The sequence below is a fragment of the Arachis hypogaea genome, chromosome 9, assembly GCF_003086295.3.
Source record: "Arachis hypogaea cultivar Tifrunner chromosome 9, arahy.Tifrunner.gnm2.J5K5, whole genome shotgun sequence".
NCBI classification, from domain to species: Eukaryota; Viridiplantae; Streptophyta; class Magnoliopsida; order Fabales; family Fabaceae; genus Arachis; species Arachis hypogaea.
Window position 1 is genome coordinate 114,725,426 of NC_092044.1, and position 20,781 is coordinate 114,746,206.

Genomic DNA, 20,781 nt, shown 5'->3' on the forward strand with positions numbered 1-20,781 from the left:
ATTATTATTATTATTATTATTATTATTATTATTATTAGCTGAAAAGATATATCGACAGATTGAGTTCCCATTCTTGTGACGGTGGTTGCCTATGACAAGAAGTCTCAACGAACCTTCCTTATGTATATATATTACATTTCCAAGCTCAAATTAAAACTAGACTCAAAGTATTAAAATTTAATTTTATGATACTGATAAATTTAATTATAAAAAAATAAAATTATTTTGTGATTATAAAAAATAAATTTTGTTAGATAAAATTATTTAAATACTAAAAAATTATCAAAAAATTTTAAATTATCCTCCTAAATGATCTTAACTATTTTTAAATTTTAATTCTAATTCATTTTTAAACTCCAATGTTTTTTACTGTCATTCCTAATCTTTTAATCTTTTTTTCAAACTCTCTCTTTTGTACTTTTCTTTCACTCTAATAGTTTAGAGAACTTATTAAAAATGTTAGGAATTAAAATTCATTCAAAAGTTAAATATTTTTTATTTTAAATTTATAAATAAATTATTTAATTTTTTTTAGAATTTTAATTCTTATTTTTTTTCACTGTAAATCTATCGGATAAAGAAAAGTCTATTTTCCAAAACAATTCTCACATCTTTTAAACTCAATAAATCAAATGTCAAAATATTTTTATTTATAAATAATAAAATAATTTTACCAAATATAAAATTGTAAACAAAATTTTTAATTCATCTAAAAATTATTCTAAACTAAAAAATTAAATTTAATTCTATTAATATATTGTAATCATTCTAAATTATAAAATTAAATTTTAAATAAAAATAATAAAAAAATAAAATGCTTTTTTCATATCAAATAATATCAAATGGTTTCTAAACAAATTCTTACTCCCAATCCGTCTCTCTTTTACAAAATTCAAATTGCCAACGAATTAATGAATTGTCACTCCATATGGCATTCAATTTACACGTGATCTTCTCTGAAATAATGGTGGCTAATATTTTCATGTTCTTTTCTCTCCCTAATATGAAGACTCAAAAACAGTGACTCGTTCACTGAGTCAAATCGAAAAAATAAAAAAAAAAAAGAATTCTTTCCAAGTCATTTCACTCCTTTCCCTTTTTACATGGCTCTGGCGTTCGGCGGTGTTGGTTTTGATTTTAATAAGAACGATATATATTTACAAAGCTTCTGAATTTTTGATATTATATTATAAGATTATGTATCTAAAAAATTTAAGTGAATGAAAAAATATATAATTAATTATATTTTTAACCCTCTAGAAATTTGCTTATTATATTTGAAAAAACTTAAATTAAATGAATATCAAAATTTGTACAACTTGCATTGCTATCATACATACATACATGATATTAATTGCGAATCTTATATATCCATACAACTACATATATAACATTTGTGTGCACGTGTGATCGCACGCACGCACGCATTTATAATTAGAATATTCCAAATTAAATATCACTCATCACCTTTTCCAATTTCCAAAATCACTTACTCACTTATATATTATTATTATTATTATTATTATTATTATTATTATTATTATTATTATTATTATTTATTGTGTTGCAAGTGTGAGTATGGGATTATCCACTAAGAAAAAGAGCCATATATATATATATATATATATATATATATATATATATATATATATATATATATATATAATAAGAATAATAATATACAGGGAGGCTAAGGGAACATAATGAAATAAAAGGGATGTCTTATTCTATTCACGTGGCGCACTTGAAGTTAAAGGGCATTCAATAGGGTAGGGTGCCTCTGCCTCAACCCAAATCCAATGCCAATAATGCATGCTAACATAAGAATTTCAAGTGTATCTGATATATTAATAATTTATAATTTTAATTATAAAAAAATATAATATATGTTAATTAAATTAATAGTTAAAATTATTAAAATATTAATATTTTAAATATATTTAAATGAAAAAGTCTAGGAGACCAGCAGTTTTATTGAATTTTGGCCAGCATGTAACCAGCAGAGGAAGGTGAGCCATTGGATGCAATCTCACACCAATTTCACACCATCAAATCATCATTGATGGCTAACAATCACAAAAATTGCTGGCCCCTAACATTGCTCTATTTAAAAATCTAAGCTGCAATTTTTTTGAAATTGTCTTTTTTTTTTTGGTAAAGGAAGGGGGCTTAACAGCCCCAAAAAGAAAAAAAATTACAAATCATAGCCAAAACGAGGTAAGATAGCCCCTGTTACATCATCAGCCAGAATTCTTTTAAGTTCTATGGGTGGATTGTCAATAAAGTGGTATCCCAATTCCTTGCTAGGGGTATAATTGTCATCTTGATGCTCACTACAGGACAAAATGAAAGGTTGCAACTAAAATTATACAAGACACAGTGAAAATTCAAGTGCAGTCGACTTCACGTGAAATTGATATATAGTTAAAAACTATTAGATAAAAATTTAGTCAAATTAATCAAATTATTTAATAGCTCTTAGTTATCAACTTCATACACCTGAGTTTCCACCACAAAACACACTGATCTTCCAATACATAAAAGTGGAGCACCTGAAATGCTTCCAATATTATTACCCCACCACATACACCTTCATTCTTCAGCGCTTTTAACTTTTTTTAATTTATACATATGATGCTGCAACAAAATGACAATTGAGTTTTTATTATGATGAGATTGGGTTGTCACAATGTGACAAACATTTAATTTTTATATAATGTTAGGTAAAAGAGGCATATCTGTTCCTGCTCCTTCTGCGTCCTTTTTTTTCTTTTAATTTAATTTCTCTTCATTTATTATTTTTTCCCTTTCACTTATCATTATCCATTCATGCTCTCAAAATCAATAATAATAATAATATAGTAGGTCGATAGAAAATTATTAATATGATGTACTAGATAGAAATGGCATGCCCATTATTATATAATTTTGTAACACATAACGTACGTGTAACACATAACACCCCAAAAATTAAATTAAATACGGATTAAACCTTCCCCAGAAAATGTTGTATGTATATATATGATTGATATGGATAAAGGAAGGTCATTGGAAGCTAGGGCGTGCAAGTTTTCTAAATATGATGGCATGCATGCATGTCAAGTTTAAATGATTAGGTTTTTGAATTGTGGAAAAAGTACTATACAGGATTCATATATACTTATATAGGAAGATCCAATTAAAGAAAGATACATATGTCATGGTAACACTATATATGATTTTTACTGCATGGGTGTAGTTGTAATTTCACATGTTTAATAATAATATTAAAATTAAAAAGTTAAAATATCGCAAAAACTTTGTAGTTTGCTTTGCATTGAGAGCTAGAATCCTGCTAGTGAGGGATATATTATTGACTCCATCTTTGTTGATAGGAGTTTCTCCACAAAACATCATACTAATGATGCTATATATATTTTGAAATGAGTTTTGTATCATATTGTTAATGCTATTATAGTATTATAACACTCTCCTTAAATAAGAGATTTTTTTTAGTTTATGTGAATTTTTTATGTTTTTTATTATTAGTTTTATGTTAAATTTGTTTTTTAAAATTAGCATAGATCGAATTCTAAATTTTTAAGTTATAGAAACTCTAATATTATGTTATATACTATTGTTTTAAAAAATTTAAACTAATTTTTGGACCACAATACAAAACTTATTATTTATTTATTAGAGAATGGCGTCACAAAAAAGATAAAAATGAGTGTCAAAGAGACTATAGTACTTTTTTCTGGTAGACAAATCATAATGAAGTTTAATATAGAGTTATAACCAATCAGTTAAGTAACTAGTTTGTTAAGTGAGTTTTTAGGGTGTTTGGGTGCTGACTTTTAACATTTTTTTATTAATGAAAAAAGTTAGAAGACAATGGACATTGCTTTGAAGAAACATGCATACGACACAATTAAGGTATAATCTTATATGTCTTTATTTTTTGTTACCTTCATATTTATTGTATTATGTCTGAATTTGTACCAGACCTTTCAGTATGAGGAGGATGAGAACGAAAAAATAAAACGAGTAAGATTTAAAGGATAAAAAAAATTTAGAAGGAAACAAGAAATAACTTATTTTATAAGTTTTATGACGAGAAAAAGAATTTAAAAGAAAATGCTAAGTGTAAACCATAAAAAATAACCGAATAAATACACAACAGTAAAAATGTATTTTTAATATCGTTTAAAGGAATCTACGAAGATAATTAATATTAAATTGGTATTTTATTTAACATATAATTTTAAATATTGTAAATACCTTAATAAAATAATTGATTAATTGTGATAGCATTAAAAATCCAAAATATCCATCCATTATGTTTCTAAACCTTAAAAAAACAAGGGTACTATTAAGGAGTCATAAGTTGTAAAATTTATTACATGCTCAATTGTATTGTACCTTTATTTATAGAAAAAATATAGACAAAATGCTTTAAATTAGTTGAAGCAATTTTATACACATATTGGGAGTTCTAAGATATTGGCAAGATAAAAGGATGAAAAAATAATTATGTGTCTATTATTTTTTACATATTTTTTGTATTTTGTGATATTCATTTTTTAGATGTATGATTGTAAAATTATTTAATGTGCTTATAGGAAAAAGCACAACAAATACATATTGGTAGAGGAGAGGTATGTACTATGATTCATAAAAAATGATGGCTCGAATATGAATGATGATACGCATATTGTTGGAGTAAGTATTGTGTTATAATTATTTAAACTTGATGTTCTATTCATATTGCTAATTTTAAAATCACAATAACCCAATTCTAGTATATCTGTAGAAAACAATTACAAATATCGAGAGTCAAGATAGTTTCTCGAAAGAACTTTCACATAATGATTTGCTCGCACAAGTACTTGAAAAGGAGCATTCAGGACAGATTTGAGAGTTGATTTTTGACCATGTCTAACAGAAATTATGAATTATACTACAAAACAAACATTATTCTGGAGTGCAAATTAAGGAGTATCAGAAGGAGATTACAGAATTGAAGGCAACAGCAGTAAAACTAAAGACAAAAACAATAAAAGAGAAAGCAATAAAACAGATCACGAAGAATATGTTGAGATACATAATCCAACAGTAAGGAGATACTTTGCTATTTGACGTCGCTACAGATCAGAGTTAAAGTCTTTTGAGAACGCAACAAAATAAATAGAGATCTTTTAACAATTTAATTTTTTTGGTTTACTTTATGAATAATGCACTTTGAAGACAAATTGCTATTAATTTTTTTTGGCAGTTATATATATAATTTGAATTATTTTAGCATTGTTTTTTTACTTGAATTATGTTTTTATTATAATTAGATATATAATCAGTTAAAATGATATGTAACTTCTCAAACTAAAAGATAGAAAAATGGTGATTTTGATTTGAAATAAAAATTTAAATAAATGGAGTAAATAGAAAATGAAAATAAGAAGTTTAGTGGCAGATTTTTTGATGTCGCCGTAAAAATTACTAAATTCGAGATATATATAACTGCTGTTAATTAACCTGCCGCGAGATGTGCATTAATAAATTTTGGACAATAGTAATGGCTGTTAATCGCCACAAAAATTTTTTGTCACAAAATATAGTTTAGCAACGATTATTCCTACGGTCATATAAAACCCCCGCTAAGAATTTACTCGCATTATATTTTTCAATGGTCAATTAATCGTTGGTATATGTTTAGCGACAGTAAAAAAACTGCCGCTATCTGAATAATCAATTAAAACTATTTGCCAACAGTGTTGTAGTGTTATATGAAGCATAAGTGAAAATTTTTTTTTTGAACAAAATTTATTGAACTATACGTAAATTGGCGTAAAAAAAGCAAACACCTTGATGGGCACTTATCTAATAAATATGTGTAAAATTTATATATAAATAATATGGCCGTGTGATGATAATAAATCAATAACAATTAGTCTGGCTTCTGATTTACTGAGCCAACTATTTTCTTCTTCTTCTTTATTTTTTTTTAATAGTCTGATAGTCATTGTCATGTGGTGCTAACAAGTCCAATAAGCTAATTAAGGGTGGGTTCCTAATTGCCTCGTTGATTTAAATATGTCTTAATCTTGTGTGGAGAAAAAGCATTACCCTAATAATAAATGCATCAAACTATTAGGTACCAAAAGATTAAGGATGAAGAGAATGAAGATTGATGATGAAAGATGGTGCAGAGAGAGTGTAGCAATGAAAAAAATGTAGCAAAAAAATGTAACATATTATAAAGGATCATTTTAGTATAACTATATTATGATAATTATACTATAATTATAATATTTTAAAAAATACGACTAAAATTAAAATAATAATTTTTATTATTAAATAATACTTTTTAAAAATATTACTTATAAAAAAATGTTACCAAAATATAATATAAAAAAATATAACTTCATTTTTAAGAACACTTGTATAATTATCACAGCTACCATAATATAACAATACTAAAATTCACTTGTTATAAATTTAATATATTAAAAAATTTATTGATACCACTATAATATTTTTGTTTATGATTACGATTTTTTTAGTTATATTTAAAAAACAGAATTATAACTATATGGATCTTGACTTTCTTGCTGCTCAAGTTATCTCATTAACTCTATTACTACTATATTCAACAGAAACAAAGCAAGAAATTGAAGTCACTAGAAGCTCGATTACGTGTGTTCTTATGAGCCAATTAAGTTATTAATCCTTTTAAAACTCTATTTAATTTTTTGTATCATTATGTTTTCCTTATTTTTTATTTATTTATTTATAATATTACACGGTGTGTTCCACAAAAATTAGACATTATCTATCTGAGCACATCTTTCTATTATGTGTATTTGCTTTTTTTTTATTATTATGATGTGAATATAAAAAAATTATTAAATCAGTAATTTGTATACAATATATATTAAAAATAAATTTAATAATATATATTTATATATAAATATATACAATTAATTTAATGAGTTATTTTTAATATGCACAATATTTTTTATTTTTCAATGTTTTATTTAATTATGTGGTCTTTGATCAAGAAAAATTCAAAAAAATTGACAAACTAGATGGAATATGAATTATATATTGTTATATTCTAGAATTATTATGAGTTAATCTATTTTTCACTCCTAAATTTAAGCGAGCTTCATGAATTTACTTAGATTTACGAGTTTAACAACTTTATCCCTAACTAACTATAACAGATTAACTGATTAAGCTACTTTTTTAAGAAGTTCGGACGACTAATTTTACTGTTTTTATTTTTTTATTAGATTTTTTTCTAGTCTTTTATCTATCATAATTAAATTGGAAATAGACAAATAATAAAATTTGTATAACGACAATATACAAGAATAGAGTTAAAAAAATTCTTAAGAGGAGGCTATATAAAAATATAACTCTAAAAAAAAAAACTAATATAAAAATTAAAGACAATTTTATACATTAAAAATTTTAATTTGGGTCCATTATTCCGCTTAGCTTATCCTAGCCTCTGCGCCTGACAATGTAATAAAAACTTAATATATATTTTTTATTTATATATATAAATGATTAATTGTGTCTAATTTTTTATATATACATAATATAATTAAGAGTATATATATATAAATAAGTCTTTAAATAATTTTTAATATATTAAGGTTTCTGTATTTTATAAAAATAGGATATATAATTTTTTATTTTAGTTAGATTTATTATTTTTATTTAGACAACAAAATTCTAAAAATATGACGAAAGAATCTTTATATCTTATTTTTATAAAGTTTAAATATTGTAATAAAAATTTATTAAAAACAAGAACGTCTGATAAAATTTTTTTTAAGAATCTATTTTGAAAATAGATTCTATAATTAATTAACTTTTTTTTTCGTTTTAAAACAAGTTAATTATGGTATCGAGAGTTGTTAACCCGGGAATCTTATCAACTAACTATCAATGTCGAAGGTGAATTCATCAACTCAAAACTTAATTAGCCCCACTTCATCTTCCAATTAATCGGTTTGTCAATACTTTAATCAAATCCAAGGCGAGAATATAATTATATAATACTTCCCCTTTTGTGATACCATATATGATCACACTCTAAAGAAAACAATAGTTTGGTCAAAACGAATATTTCATTATTTTCTAATTATGAACTTCATTCCACAGGAGATGCCAAGTGGGGAACAAATTAAACCTATAATATATTTCTATGCCAAGACAAGCAATTTACTAGTTTTCATTTTATTTTTTTAAATATAAGTAAACTACAAAAAATATCTCTAAATTATTGTTAATGATAAAAATATTCTCAAAATATTTTTAAATTAAGACAAGATTAAAAAAAGTATATAATTTTTGTAATCATACTTGAAAAAATTATATTAAAATTTGATCTTTAAATAATCTTTTTTTAAAATATGTTTAGTGATTGGATGTTTTTATCGTACTTAAAAATATTTCGAAGATATTTTCGTTGTTTAAAATTTTTAAAGATATTTTTCTCAGCAATTTGATAATTCAAAAGTATTTTTTGGTGATCTACTAATTATATTTAGTTAAAAAGATGTATTTTAAAGACACATATTTAAAGTATATAATAATAAAAATTGTTTAAATGTTTATATATTTAATTTCGAAAAAAATATATTTTAAAAAGTTACTTAAATATATATATTTTATTTATAATATTTTTAAAATATATTCTTCTTATGACACAACTTAATCATTTCTCTTAGAACAAATTGTAGTTTGTTGGATGTTAATAAACTGATTTCATCTTAGAGTATGTTTCTTTTCGAATAAGTAGAATGTTTTGAGGATTTGTCTTTGGCGGTGAGATTTAATTTAAAATCCTTTAATTGTTATTGATTAGAAGATAAGGTAATGGTGGAAATTCACGTACAGTCGACTTCACCTGAAGTTGATAGATGAAAGTCATTAGATAATTTAACTACTTTGACTAAGTTTCATCTAACGACTCTCAACTGTCAATTTCATATAAAGTCGACTGCACCTGAATTTTTATCTAAGATAATATACAAACAAAAATGTTATATATCTATCAAAATTATGTTCCAGCCATTTTTCCGTACAACTGAGATCTAATTTCAACATAAAAACTGTGAAACCTTTGACTAAATAAAACTTTCTCAAGAAAATGACCAAATATATTTTCGTAAAATAGAAGTAAAATTCATTAATAGAGTTACGTGATATCACACTAATTATTGTTGCTTAATTATACAAGGTAGAGTTAGAAAAAGGAGAAGAAAAAGATAATCCCGTGATTAATTTTGGTGCCATTAGTCAATAATCAATCCGAAACCACAAATTCATTTCAACCATAATTCGTAGTAGTAGATGTAAGCATGCGTTTTTATAGTATTATTAATTATTATAAATAGTCATTTATTACAATGTTAAATTCAACGAGAAGATTTTAATTTCTCACCAAATAAACCTTTTGGCTAGACTTTTTGTTACCATATACAAAAATATTAAGAGTTAATATTTTTTTATTAATATTAGTAGTTGTCATTTTGGGTTAATATATTATTTTTATAATATTAGAATATAAAATATAAAATTTAATTTTTAGTATTTAAAATTAACTAAATATTTATAAAAACAATAAATTATATTAATTATGTATAGTTATTATAGTAGTGAAAACTTATTTTGCACGTGTAAGTTTTATTTATTTATTTATTTTTTGAGTGACAAAGTCCGTACAATCGAATTTTGTTCATTTATCGTTGTGAGTTTGACTTAAGTAATAATTCATAATTGTTTTACCAACATTAATTAGTAATTACTACTCAATTTCAAAATATATTTATTACTTGTGTTTTTTACTCTGTGGTCAACTGGTGATTGATTAAAATATGTTTGATTGTGTTTTCTTCTTTCATTTGAGGCTTTGGTTTAACAAGTGCTTAAGGAAATTTATTGTGGAAGCAATAATATATCTTTTAAATTTAATTTCATATTATATATTACAAGTTTAAAAGTTATTATTTTTTTTATCTATTTAACAAGTATTCTAAAGATAACTATCAAAATTCCTTTATGCTAATTTTTCATAATTTTGTAACAAGTGAAAATAAGTAAACAAAGATATATGAACGATAATTTAAATAAATGAATCGTTAATCAACTATATATTAGGTGTATAGTAAAATGACTAAAATCAAATATCAAATTTAATCATTAATAAAATTTATATTAAAATATAAAATACACACTAAAAATAAAATAAATAACATATATTTATATATAAATTTATTATAATTAATTTTAATATACACATCATAATATTTTTGTTTTCATTTATTTGATAGTAAACTATTATTCAATTATACTAACGAGTTGTAACTCAAATGATAGTCTTTTCATATTCATTTAGAGTTTACGAGTTCGAATTTCTCTATTTTTTGATAAAAATAAAAACACTATTATCCAATTATCAATATTTATATAAATAAAACAAATTATTTTTTATTCTAATTTTTTGAATGATTATTTAAATAAATAAATAATAACCAGACAATAATATTATTTTTATCAATAAATTATAATTTAAATAATATATTTATTTTATATTTATTTAAAAATTGCAGATTCAAGTCTCAAATCTCAATCTTAACTTAAAAAATATAATTTTTTCTTACTTTATAAAACTCTTTATACAATTAATGCATTATAATTGAAGTCCAAAATAAGTAGTTAAAAGAGAAAATTATCCAAAAAAAGACAATGTGAATAGTAAAATGACCAAAGAACCCCTGAAGTATTTGATTGACCCCTCACTCTTTGTCCATTGTAAAGTTTAGTTGAAGAGTGAAGTGATGTGGACCCCATTACTGGACCTTTGCTTTGCTGGCTTCAAACCCCTCTCTTTTTATGCCCTCTTCTCTCTTTCTCTCATTTCTTCAGAAAAAAAAAAGGATTTCACTTCCTCCAATCTCGAAAGTCTTAATCTTTTTCTCTTTCTATTTAAAAAGAGAAGAAAAAAATCCAATCTTTTTTTATTTTCATGCACCTCTTATTGCACAACAATTTCATCATCTTCATACCATTCCACCACTCATCTTTGATGGATCCATAGATTGAGATAGATCTAATGCTCTTAACACACCCTTGATTACCCTTTTTCTTCTTTCTAGATCCTTCTTTTTCTTCTTCTGTGGCGGCTAATACCTTTCAATCATTAGTCAAAATTACTGGGTGAGATCTCTCTTTCCAAATTCCAATTTTTTTTCTTCTTAACTCCTGCTTTGTAGATATGTTATGGTTTTTCCTAAATATGATTTGTGCTTGTTGAAAAAGTTAACTTTGTTGCCATTTTTGGATAAGATGGATACTAATTATCCGTGTGAACTTCTGGGGTACCTATGATTTTCCAAGGAACTGACTTGTCTTAGAAAAACTGGGTTTTGAACATTTGGAAGAAAAAAAAGAATAGAAAAGAAAAATTTCTAACCGCCTTTTGTTGAGTTGAAATTTTCCATCCTTAGTGGCTGCACATGGTTGTAATTTTTGTTTGATTGTGTTGTTCATTTCCAATAAAGTGGTAATAAGCCTCTTGTAGGAGTTGTATTTTGGAGTTGGAACATTATTGATTTAGTTTTATGTGTTTATTGATGTTGTTGTTGTAGTTTGTAGTGGAGCATCATCATTGTGGTGTGATTGGTGGAGAGTGTAGGACTGTTGTTACTTCAGTGGATGAAAGAGCTTGGGGTGGAGTTGTTCTTGGGGAGGTTGATAGATGTGGAAATCCTCGAAGGTTGTTTGGTGAGATGAGGGATGTTATCGGAGTTGATGAGCTTTCTGAGGGCCTGCTTTCGGCCGAGTTCGGAAGGATACACGCGTGGAGGTGCTGATGCTGGAGGCAGACAGGATGGACTATTGTGGTACAAAGACTTGGGGCAGCAGTCGAATGGTGAATTTTCGATGGCGGTAGTACAAGCCAATAACCTGCTGGAGGATCAGAGTCAGCTTGAATCAGGAACTTTGAGCTCCAATGAGTCTGGCCCTTATGGTACCTTTGTTGGCGTCTATGATGGTCATGGAGGGCCCGAGACATCACGATTTATCAATAATCACCTGTTTCACCATCTCAAGAGTAAGATACTACATTAGTCAAGCTTGTTATGTGCATTTTCTTGTTAGTTTCATATATTTTCCTTGGCATTCCAATTTGAAGCATGTTCTAAGTTGTAACTAACATTTGTTTTCGAACTTTGCGACTAGCATACAGTGGGATTGCCTTAGGAAGATTAAAAATAGATGTGTTCTGCTGCTTGTTTTTCATATGTGAGAGATAAGATTTTTGCTACGTGTCTAACGAGTATAAGCTAAGGGATAGCGTAGAAAAAGGATTTTCTGCTGAATAGTGTCTACAAAAATTGCCTTGTTTATACCTATTTATCTGCATATTTGCCTTTTATGGATTCATCTGCACTGAAATTTTGCTCTCTACATGGTAATTGATCCGAATATTATGTTCTTATTTAAATTTCAGGATTTACAGCAGAGCAACAATTGATGTCACCAGATGTAATTCGCAAGGCATTCCAGGCAACAGAAGAGGGATTTGTGTCACTTGTTGCCAGACAGTGGCCATTGAACCCACAAATAGCAGCTGTCGGTTCATGCTGTCTAGTTGGTGTTATTTGTAATGGAACCCTTTATGTAGCGAATCTTGGTGATTCCCGGGCTGTTTTGGGAAGAGTAGTCAAGGCAACTGGTGAGGTTTTGGCCATGCAGTTATCATCAGAACACAATGCATCTATAGAGTCTGTAAGACAGGAGCTGCAATCTTTGCACCCCGATGATTCGAATATCGTTGTTTTAAAGCATAATGTATGGCGCGTGAAGGGCCTCATTCAAGTAAGCAACTTGTATTTCATAATATTCATTTTCTTGTTGCTAAAGCAAGTTTATATATATAGCCTTTTCTAGCCGAAACATAACGCCTTGTCAGATATTTCATTTCTATTCTCGATGCTGCCTCTTAGCTTGTGTCATGTCTTGTTATTATTTATCATGCCGAACAAAACTGGAAATATTGTTGTCTGTTGAATTGGACTACATCATAACTTCTAAAGCTATTCACCTTGTAGGTTTCGAGATCTATTGGTGATGTATATTTGAAAAAGGCTGAGTTCAATAGAGAACCCCTATATGCTAAGTTTCGACTCCGTGATCCAATCAAGAGGCCAATTCTGAGCTCAGAACCATCAATATCTGTGCATCAATTGCTTCCACAAGATCAGTTTGTGATATTCGCATCGGATGGTCTCTGGGAGCACCTTAGCAATCAGGAAGCAGTTGATATAGTTCAAAATAATCCCCGCAATGTAAGACTACATGTTTAGATTCTACTATATAGTGTCATACCATTGTATGCAGTTGTTTTCATGTGAAGTTGATAATTGAGAATTGTTAGATGATAATTTAGTCAAACATGTCAAATCATTTAACGGATCTCAACTATTAACTTCATATAAAAACTACATGTGAGCTTCCGCCAAGACTAAAATGGATGCATTTTTATGGCTATTTAAGACTGAAATTTTTGTTTGACTAGATATTTCAAGTTCCTCAAGAATCTTAGAGTTCCTTATTTCAGGGAATTGCAAGGAGGCTGATCAAAACTGCGCTACAAGAAGCAGCAAAGAAAAGAGAAATGAGATATTCGGACTTAAAGAAGATCGACCGTGGAGTTCGCCGGCATTTCCACGACGATATCACCGTGATTGTTGTCTACCTGGATTCGAATCTCGCTAGTAGGGCAAGCGCCGGCAAGTTTCCTAGTGTTTCTATCAGAGGGGGTGGAATTAACTTGCCCCCTAACACACTGGCACCTTGTACTACACCAACAGAGAATGGTGGTGCCTGAACTAAGAAGAAGAAGTTGCATCCATCCTTTTTATCTTCTTTCTTTGTTGTGTGAATACCAACCAGTTTATCTTGAAATAGCAATGAGAGGAGCAGCACTTCAATTCTTTTGAATGTGAACTGTAACTTGGTAGAAAACTAATATACACTCATGTTTAGGTTCTCTCTCAAAACCAAAAAGGGCAGAAGAGATTTGATAATGATGATGACCATTGTATGTAAGAGTTTCATTTTGTCAAATGTTGTTAAGTCAAGTAATGCTTTCATTTTCGCTATAGGTAATTGTTTCAGGTCCTAGATATGATATGATATATATATATATAGAGAGAGAGAGATGAAAATCACCATGTAAATATCAAGCATGTTTTCATGGTCAAATGACTATCTTACACTCCTCAAGGAAGTGCATCTATTTCAAATTACTATTTTATATATAGTCAAAGATATAGGAATACCTGTTAATAATTATAATAACTTAAAACCATAAAAAAAAAACAGGTAAATGAGGTCCATTTAGTTTGTTGGGCTAGTCTGTTTAAAACTATAAAAATGAGTTCATTGTTAAAAAAAGATACAAATTTAAGTTTTTTTTTTTATTTAAAAATGATTGGCTGTTTAGCATTTATGTTTAATTCATCTGTTATATATTTATTAAATTTAAAAGTAACAACTTTTTCTAAAAGCTAAATCTATATAATGAAATCTTAATTTTAAATTAAATTGATCAAATGGATTTGACCAATTTCTGATGGGGCCTAATAATTAAGAAGGTTTGAACTAAGTTAGCATTGATTACATTTGATCCTAGCCCTTGGCATTTGGCAAAAGCCCAAAGGGCTCTCACCCTCTATCTTATTATTATTATTATTATTATTATTATTATTATTATTATTATTATTGGAAATTGTTATCTTGGTTTGTGAGAAAGCCTTCCGATTGTTTGGTTTAGTTAAGCATTGAATTAATGAAATAAAAATAACTACTGGCCATTAAGGAAAGAAAACAGATTCACCCCAATTTAAATATGGATAAAAGAACATGAAGTTGTTACTATTAGAAGAGAGAAAAAATAATATGGAATGTTTTTTTTTTTTGTTTTTTCAATTAAAAATGATAATTTTAGTTATTTTTACATGTACTTATCTTTTATTCTATCTGTTACGGATTCAGCCCATGAATTCCTGACCCGAGGTAAAATTCCAAACCTGGCGTCTGGACCGTCGAAACCCTCTAGAAGGCGCGGAACCGGCCCATTAGAACTCCTAACAAACGTTCGAATTCAAACGTCTCCTTTATCTTAGCCGAAGAAGATAAGATACGATAGCTACCATCACCTATAAATAGAGGACCTAGGTCCCTCCAGATATTCATTCATTCCTCACACTTTATACCTCTCAGATCTATTCTGACTTGAGTATCGGAGTGTCTTTGTAGGTACCTCCCCCTATCGCTCCAGTCAGCTAATCCCGCGAGTTCCCAATCCATCTCTCAACCCGTACCAGAGACCTCTTGTACATTCCTATCTAAATACAAAACATAAATATATATAAAAGAAAGTTATATTTCTATCTCTATTATCTTAACCCTAAAACCAAACATATCTTATACTGTATCAAATCTAAGATCACACCTGAAAAAACTAAGTGACAAAATCTAGTGGCAATTGCATAAGGCATATAGTGGGGGCAGGAAAGGAGGTAAATTTGTGACAGTTCTGACACTGGCATTCTCTACTTACTACTAACTACTCAACCCAAACAGAATTTAGTTTATGATTAAATATACAATTATTCTCTCATTATATGATTAGAATTTAGAAGACAAAGACTACCTTAATTTAAAAAAAAAAATCAAGAGAGAGTGAGAGAGACACAGACACCATTTACTGACAAAACCATCCTGTGGTTAAGTGGAAAAAGGACTTTTTTTTTAATGTGTTTGACTCCTCTTTTTACTCACAAGTCACAACCTCTTCCTCCATCTTCATCCAAACAATTGTTTTTCCCCACTATTCTTTTTAAGATAAGTTTTCTTAACATTTTTAATATGATATTAACCTTTTTATTACTACTCCAAAATTGATCTCTAATAATTTATATAGTAATCTAACATTTAATAATAATTTATCTAAATTCAATGTACATCCAAATAATATTGTGTGTTAGAGAAAGTTAAGCTAATAAAATTTTAATAAGCTAATTTCTCAGTCTAACTAATCAAGTGGATCCAATATTATTTCAGTCTAACTTCACCCTTATTTTTAATCTCTCTGTGCTTCTGATGCTTTTAAACCCGGATCTTTATTAGTATTTATTGATTAGAAACTTAAAAAATAATTTTCTATTTTTATATCATTTTAATTTTTAACTTACACCTTTTCTTTTCTCCCCTTCATTCATTTAGTATCTAGATATTACTCTTTTAATTCTAAAGCTTAAATCGTCGCTTTTTACATAAAAAAAAATGATAAAATCTAACTTAAATAAGAATTAATCATAAAAAAGATTCACAATTTTTTCAAAGTTTGAAATTAGAGATTTAAAAAAAATGAAAATAAGTTCTTAAAATATTTTGCGTGAGATATTTTTATCCTCAAAAAAATTTATTACTTAAAAGTTTTTAAACTTTATAAAAGTAATACATCTAATTCATTCTATTATATATTCTAAGATCTATTTGTTTAAATAAAAATAATAAATTTGACTAAAATGAAAACTTATATATATTATTTTTGAAAAATTTAAAAAATTCAATATAATAAAATTTTTTAGAGACAAAAACGTCTCACACAAAATTCTTTAAGAATTTATTTGAGTATATACTTAAAAATATTATTAAATGAGTTAATGATAAAAACTAATTCTTAAAATAAAAAATATATTTATAGTTATTTTCAAATTAAAATAATGAAACTTATAATATAAAATACAGATTTAACGATTTTTAAATTATCACTTTCTTATTATATAAATCTTTGAAAAAAAAAATTTCATTGGATGGTTTAGTAGTAGGCAAGTGATCAAGTGCAAAAAATCTGCAAATTGCCAAACACTAGAAGCCTGTCTTTATGTCATTCTTTCTCTTTCTCGAGCCCCTACCTTCTTTTCTTTCTCTCTCTCTCAACTCACACACTTGCACTTCTTCTTCCTTTTATTAATCATATTTGCTGTTAATGCTACTCTTTTCAAGGATTACATTATTTCATTAATAAGCTAAGTCACTAATATAGTAATATCTAATAAACTCTCATTTTACTATGTTTTTTTGTTTGTTTTCCTTTTGCTTTTCTTGTTGTTCCTTGTAGCTCCATGCTATTGTTGTTAATGTTAACAAGTAAGAAGAAGAAGTGAAATAGCTGCTGAAAAAACTGGAGAGATAGATAGATGAAAAGGGTTGTAAGTTGTAACTATCTGCATTATTTTTTTTTTCTTTTTTAATTGTTTGGCATGAACAAAAAGAGGAATGTAATGGTTTTGTTGTCACACGTTAAACTAGGTAAAGAAGAGAAAAAAGCACTTTTTTTTTTTCTTTGAACTTGCTCCTTTTCTTTCTCCTTCTCCTTCTTCATATCTGGGAAAGCTCTCTCCTTTTATCTGTCAGAGAAAACAACACCACATTCCATAAAGCAAAAACCTTTCTCCCTCCATCTTCCAAAAGTAGTGTTCTAAGAAAACACTTCAAACACCCCCATCTTCTTTTTTTACATTAAGAGAGAGAGAGAGAATGGGGTGTGTAGCATCAAAACTAGAGGAAGAAGAAGAAGTGGTGTCCATGTGTAGAGAGAGAAAGAAGCAGTTAAAGTTAGCAGTGGATAAAAGATATGAACTTGCTGAGGCACATTGCAAGTACTTTCATTCTCTCTATGCTGTTGCTGCTTCCATTAAACTCTTTGTTGCACGCCATTCTTCTCCTTCTTCACCTTTCCTCATAACTTTCCCTCCTTCTTCTCCTTCTCCTCCTACTCCTCCTCCTCCTTCTCAGAATGTGATAACCAACCCCATGTTCCTTCAACAGACTCCATCAGAGACAAAGCATGTTGAAGCCATTGCTGCTTCACCACCTTGTGGCCCATGCGATACTTCTTCTTGTTCTGAGGAAGAGAGGGAGGACAAGGTTGAAGAAGAAGAAGAAGCTCAATGTAAGAGAGAACAAGTGCAAGATGAACAACAGCAGCAGCAACAAGAACAAGAACAGCAGCCATGTGAGTACTACTACATGCACATGCCTATGCCTATGTCTATGCCTATGGCAGCTTCAATGCCATCACCACAGAGGGATTTTGGGTGGGATTTCTTCAACCCTTTTGATGTTATGAGAACCAATGAGGTTATCAGTGGATACCGGGGGAACTCAGATGATGATTTGAGGGTGGTGAGGGAGGAGGAAGGGATTCCAGAGTTAGAAGAAGAAGTACTAGAAAGAGAAGAAGAGGAGGTTGTTGATGTGAACAAGGTGGTGGTGAATGTTTTTGAAGAGAAGAAGAATAAGAAAAAGAAGAAGAGGAATAGTGCACGTGAGGAGCACGTGGTGAGTGAGAGTGTGAAGGGTGTGGATGAAGGTGAGCAGAGAGGGCTTGCTGTTCTTGAGACAGAAGGTGAAGGGAGAGAACTTCTTGAGGCTTTGAAGGACATTGAAGATCATTTTGTGAGGGCTTATGATTCTGGAAAGGATCTAACAAAGATGCTTGAGGCTAATAGGATTCCACTTCATTCTAGTTTGGATGAAATAAAAGGTGCCTCCTTCTCTTCACTGTGTCTTCTTTCTGTTATCTCAGAAAAATTTATGTGATTTGTTTATAGGAATATTTACAAAATACTGGGGTATGATTTATAGGGTATGATTTGTGCACTTTAGTTGCTTATTTCATCTCTATGATTCTTGAAAATGATACATTGATGCACTTTTTATGATCCTCTTTCACTTGCACTTCACTATTATTTATGCCTTGAGAAAGTTTAAACAACATGTGATGTTAATGCAGAAAGTTCAACCAAACTTATTCAGGCAATAACATGGAAGTCCATGTCATCTAGGCCATCCTCATGCAAGAGTCTTGTGGTTTCGTATACGAAAAATTCATCAACTTGGGTGGAATATAAGAATGATCTCTTTGATGATTATGGTGGAATGGATTCAGGAAGTCATTTATTAACCTTAGGAAGGTTATATGAATGGGAAAAGAAGTTGTTTGAGGAGGTTAAGGTATGGTACTACTTCTGCTTGAAGTTATACTTTCTGTTTTACAATGATGATATCGCTTATAGTTGAATCATCTGCATTATTTATCATGTTCTGCTTCCTCAGAAGCATACTTAGAAAGGTGATGAAAAACATATCCACAATAATTACTAGTTGGAATATTATAGCTTGTGTTAATATTTTGTGATTGATACTTTGGAATATGTACTAGATTTTACAATCCTGCTTCCTGGCCTTGTTTTCCTCTTTGTCCCATCTTGCATTCGAGTTGACACCGAGAAATTTTCCTTAGGCTGGAGATAGCATCAGGAAAAATTATGAGAAAAAATGTGCACAGTTGAGAAACAAAAATGTTAAGGGAGATGATGAAACTAGTATGGACAAAACGAAAGCTGCTGCGAAAGATCTATATGCTGGTATCTTGGTTGCAATACGTCGTGCAGAATCAATCTCAAAAAGAATTCAGAAAATGAGAGATGAAGAGTTACAGCCTCAAATTGTTGAACTATTGAAAGGGTGAGATAATATATACTACTGGAAACTAGGCTAAATGGACTCAACAATTTTGAGACTGGTTGGTTTCTTATTTTCCGTTTTCCTAATGCAATGTATGCAGTTTGACACAATCGTGGAAAGTTATGTTGGAATCCCATGAAACTCAGAAGATGATTCTTTCTGAAGTGAAGTCTTTCACATGTCCCACATTCGGGAAATTCTGCAATCAATCTCACCGGTTGGCGACTCTTCAGCTCGAAACACAGCTTCAAAACTGGCGAATGTGTTTTAGAGAGTACACTGCTGCTCAAAAGGCATATGTTGAAGCTCTTCACAGTTGGCTGAGCAAGTTTATAGTCCCAGAAGTCGAATTCTACTCGAGAAGCAAAGATGTACCCATGCCATATCATCAAGCCAATGGGCCACCACTACTTGTGATATGCAGCAATTGGTTAAATTCCCTGCAAAAGTTACCCGACAAAATGGTATCGCTTGCATTGAAAAGCATGGCGAAGGATGTGAGAGCTCTTTGGCATCAGCAGGGTGAAGAGTTGCAGCAGAAAAGGAAAGTAGATATCTTAGCAAAAGACTTGGAAAGAAGGTCGTTAAGTTTGCATAAAGATTCAAAGATGAAGTTGCTTGAGTTGCAAGTAATGGACCCAAAACCAGAGGCGGGAAGTAATCATGATCAAGATCAAGAAGAAAGCTTGATGGAGAGGAATGATGATCAGTTGGAGACACTGAGAAGAAAACTGGAGGTAGAGAAAGAGAAGCATCAAAGTTGCATGCAAGAAACACAAAGGATGACACTACGTGGATTGCAATCTGGATTCTCTTTGGTGTTTGAATCCCTAACCGAGTTCTCCAAAGCATCACAGAGAATGTACAATGAGCTTGTTGCTTGCAGTGAAAATGGTGGCAAGGTTGGGAACATTGGGTATATAGAGGGTGATGGCTGCAATGCTGAAAATTGCAACAAAAATGGACAATAACTGCATTAGATTAGTGAGTAGTGAGGTTGAGATATATTTGTGTTGTAATGGTTTATGTAATTATGATACTATTATTTGTGTTGTGTTTGTGTCGAAGCAGCTCGCTGAGACCTCAATTTTATTATTTAAGGTATTAGTTGGCACTTGGCATTTTTTTTCTAGTTTAATTATTTGTATTATATTGTTCCCGTATTCACCATTAGAAGGT

At 29.1% G+C, this 20,781-nt stretch overlaps 2 protein-coding genes across 2 annotated transcripts; both read left to right on the forward strand.

The window, feature by feature from the left end:
* The first annotated feature begins 10,834 nt into the window (after positions 1-10,834).
* LOC112712208 (probable protein phosphatase 2C 28) lies at positions 10,835-14,162 on the forward strand. Its single transcript, XM_025765030.3, has 5 exons — positions 10,835-11,211; positions 11,643-12,109; positions 12,509-12,876; positions 13,110-13,346; positions 13,619-14,162. Exons 2-5 carry the CDS (start codon positions 11,791-11,793, stop codon positions 13,886-13,888), a joined length of 1,194 nt encoding a protein of 397 aa, XP_025620815.1. The 5' UTR covers positions 10,835-11,211; positions 11,643-11,790; the 3' UTR covers positions 13,889-14,162.
* Positions 14,163-16,962: 2,800 nt separating this feature from the next.
* LOC112712207 (protein ALTERED PHOSPHATE STARVATION RESPONSE 1) lies at positions 16,963-20,740 on the forward strand. The gene is made up of 4 exons (XM_025765029.3): positions 16,963-18,619; positions 18,869-19,089; positions 19,379-19,602; positions 19,703-20,740. Exons 1-4 carry the CDS (start codon positions 17,611-17,613, stop codon positions 20,571-20,573), a joined length of 2,325 nt encoding a protein of 774 aa, XP_025620814.1. The 5' UTR covers positions 16,963-17,610; the 3' UTR covers positions 20,574-20,740.
* Positions 20,741-20,781: the final 41 nt, after the last annotated feature.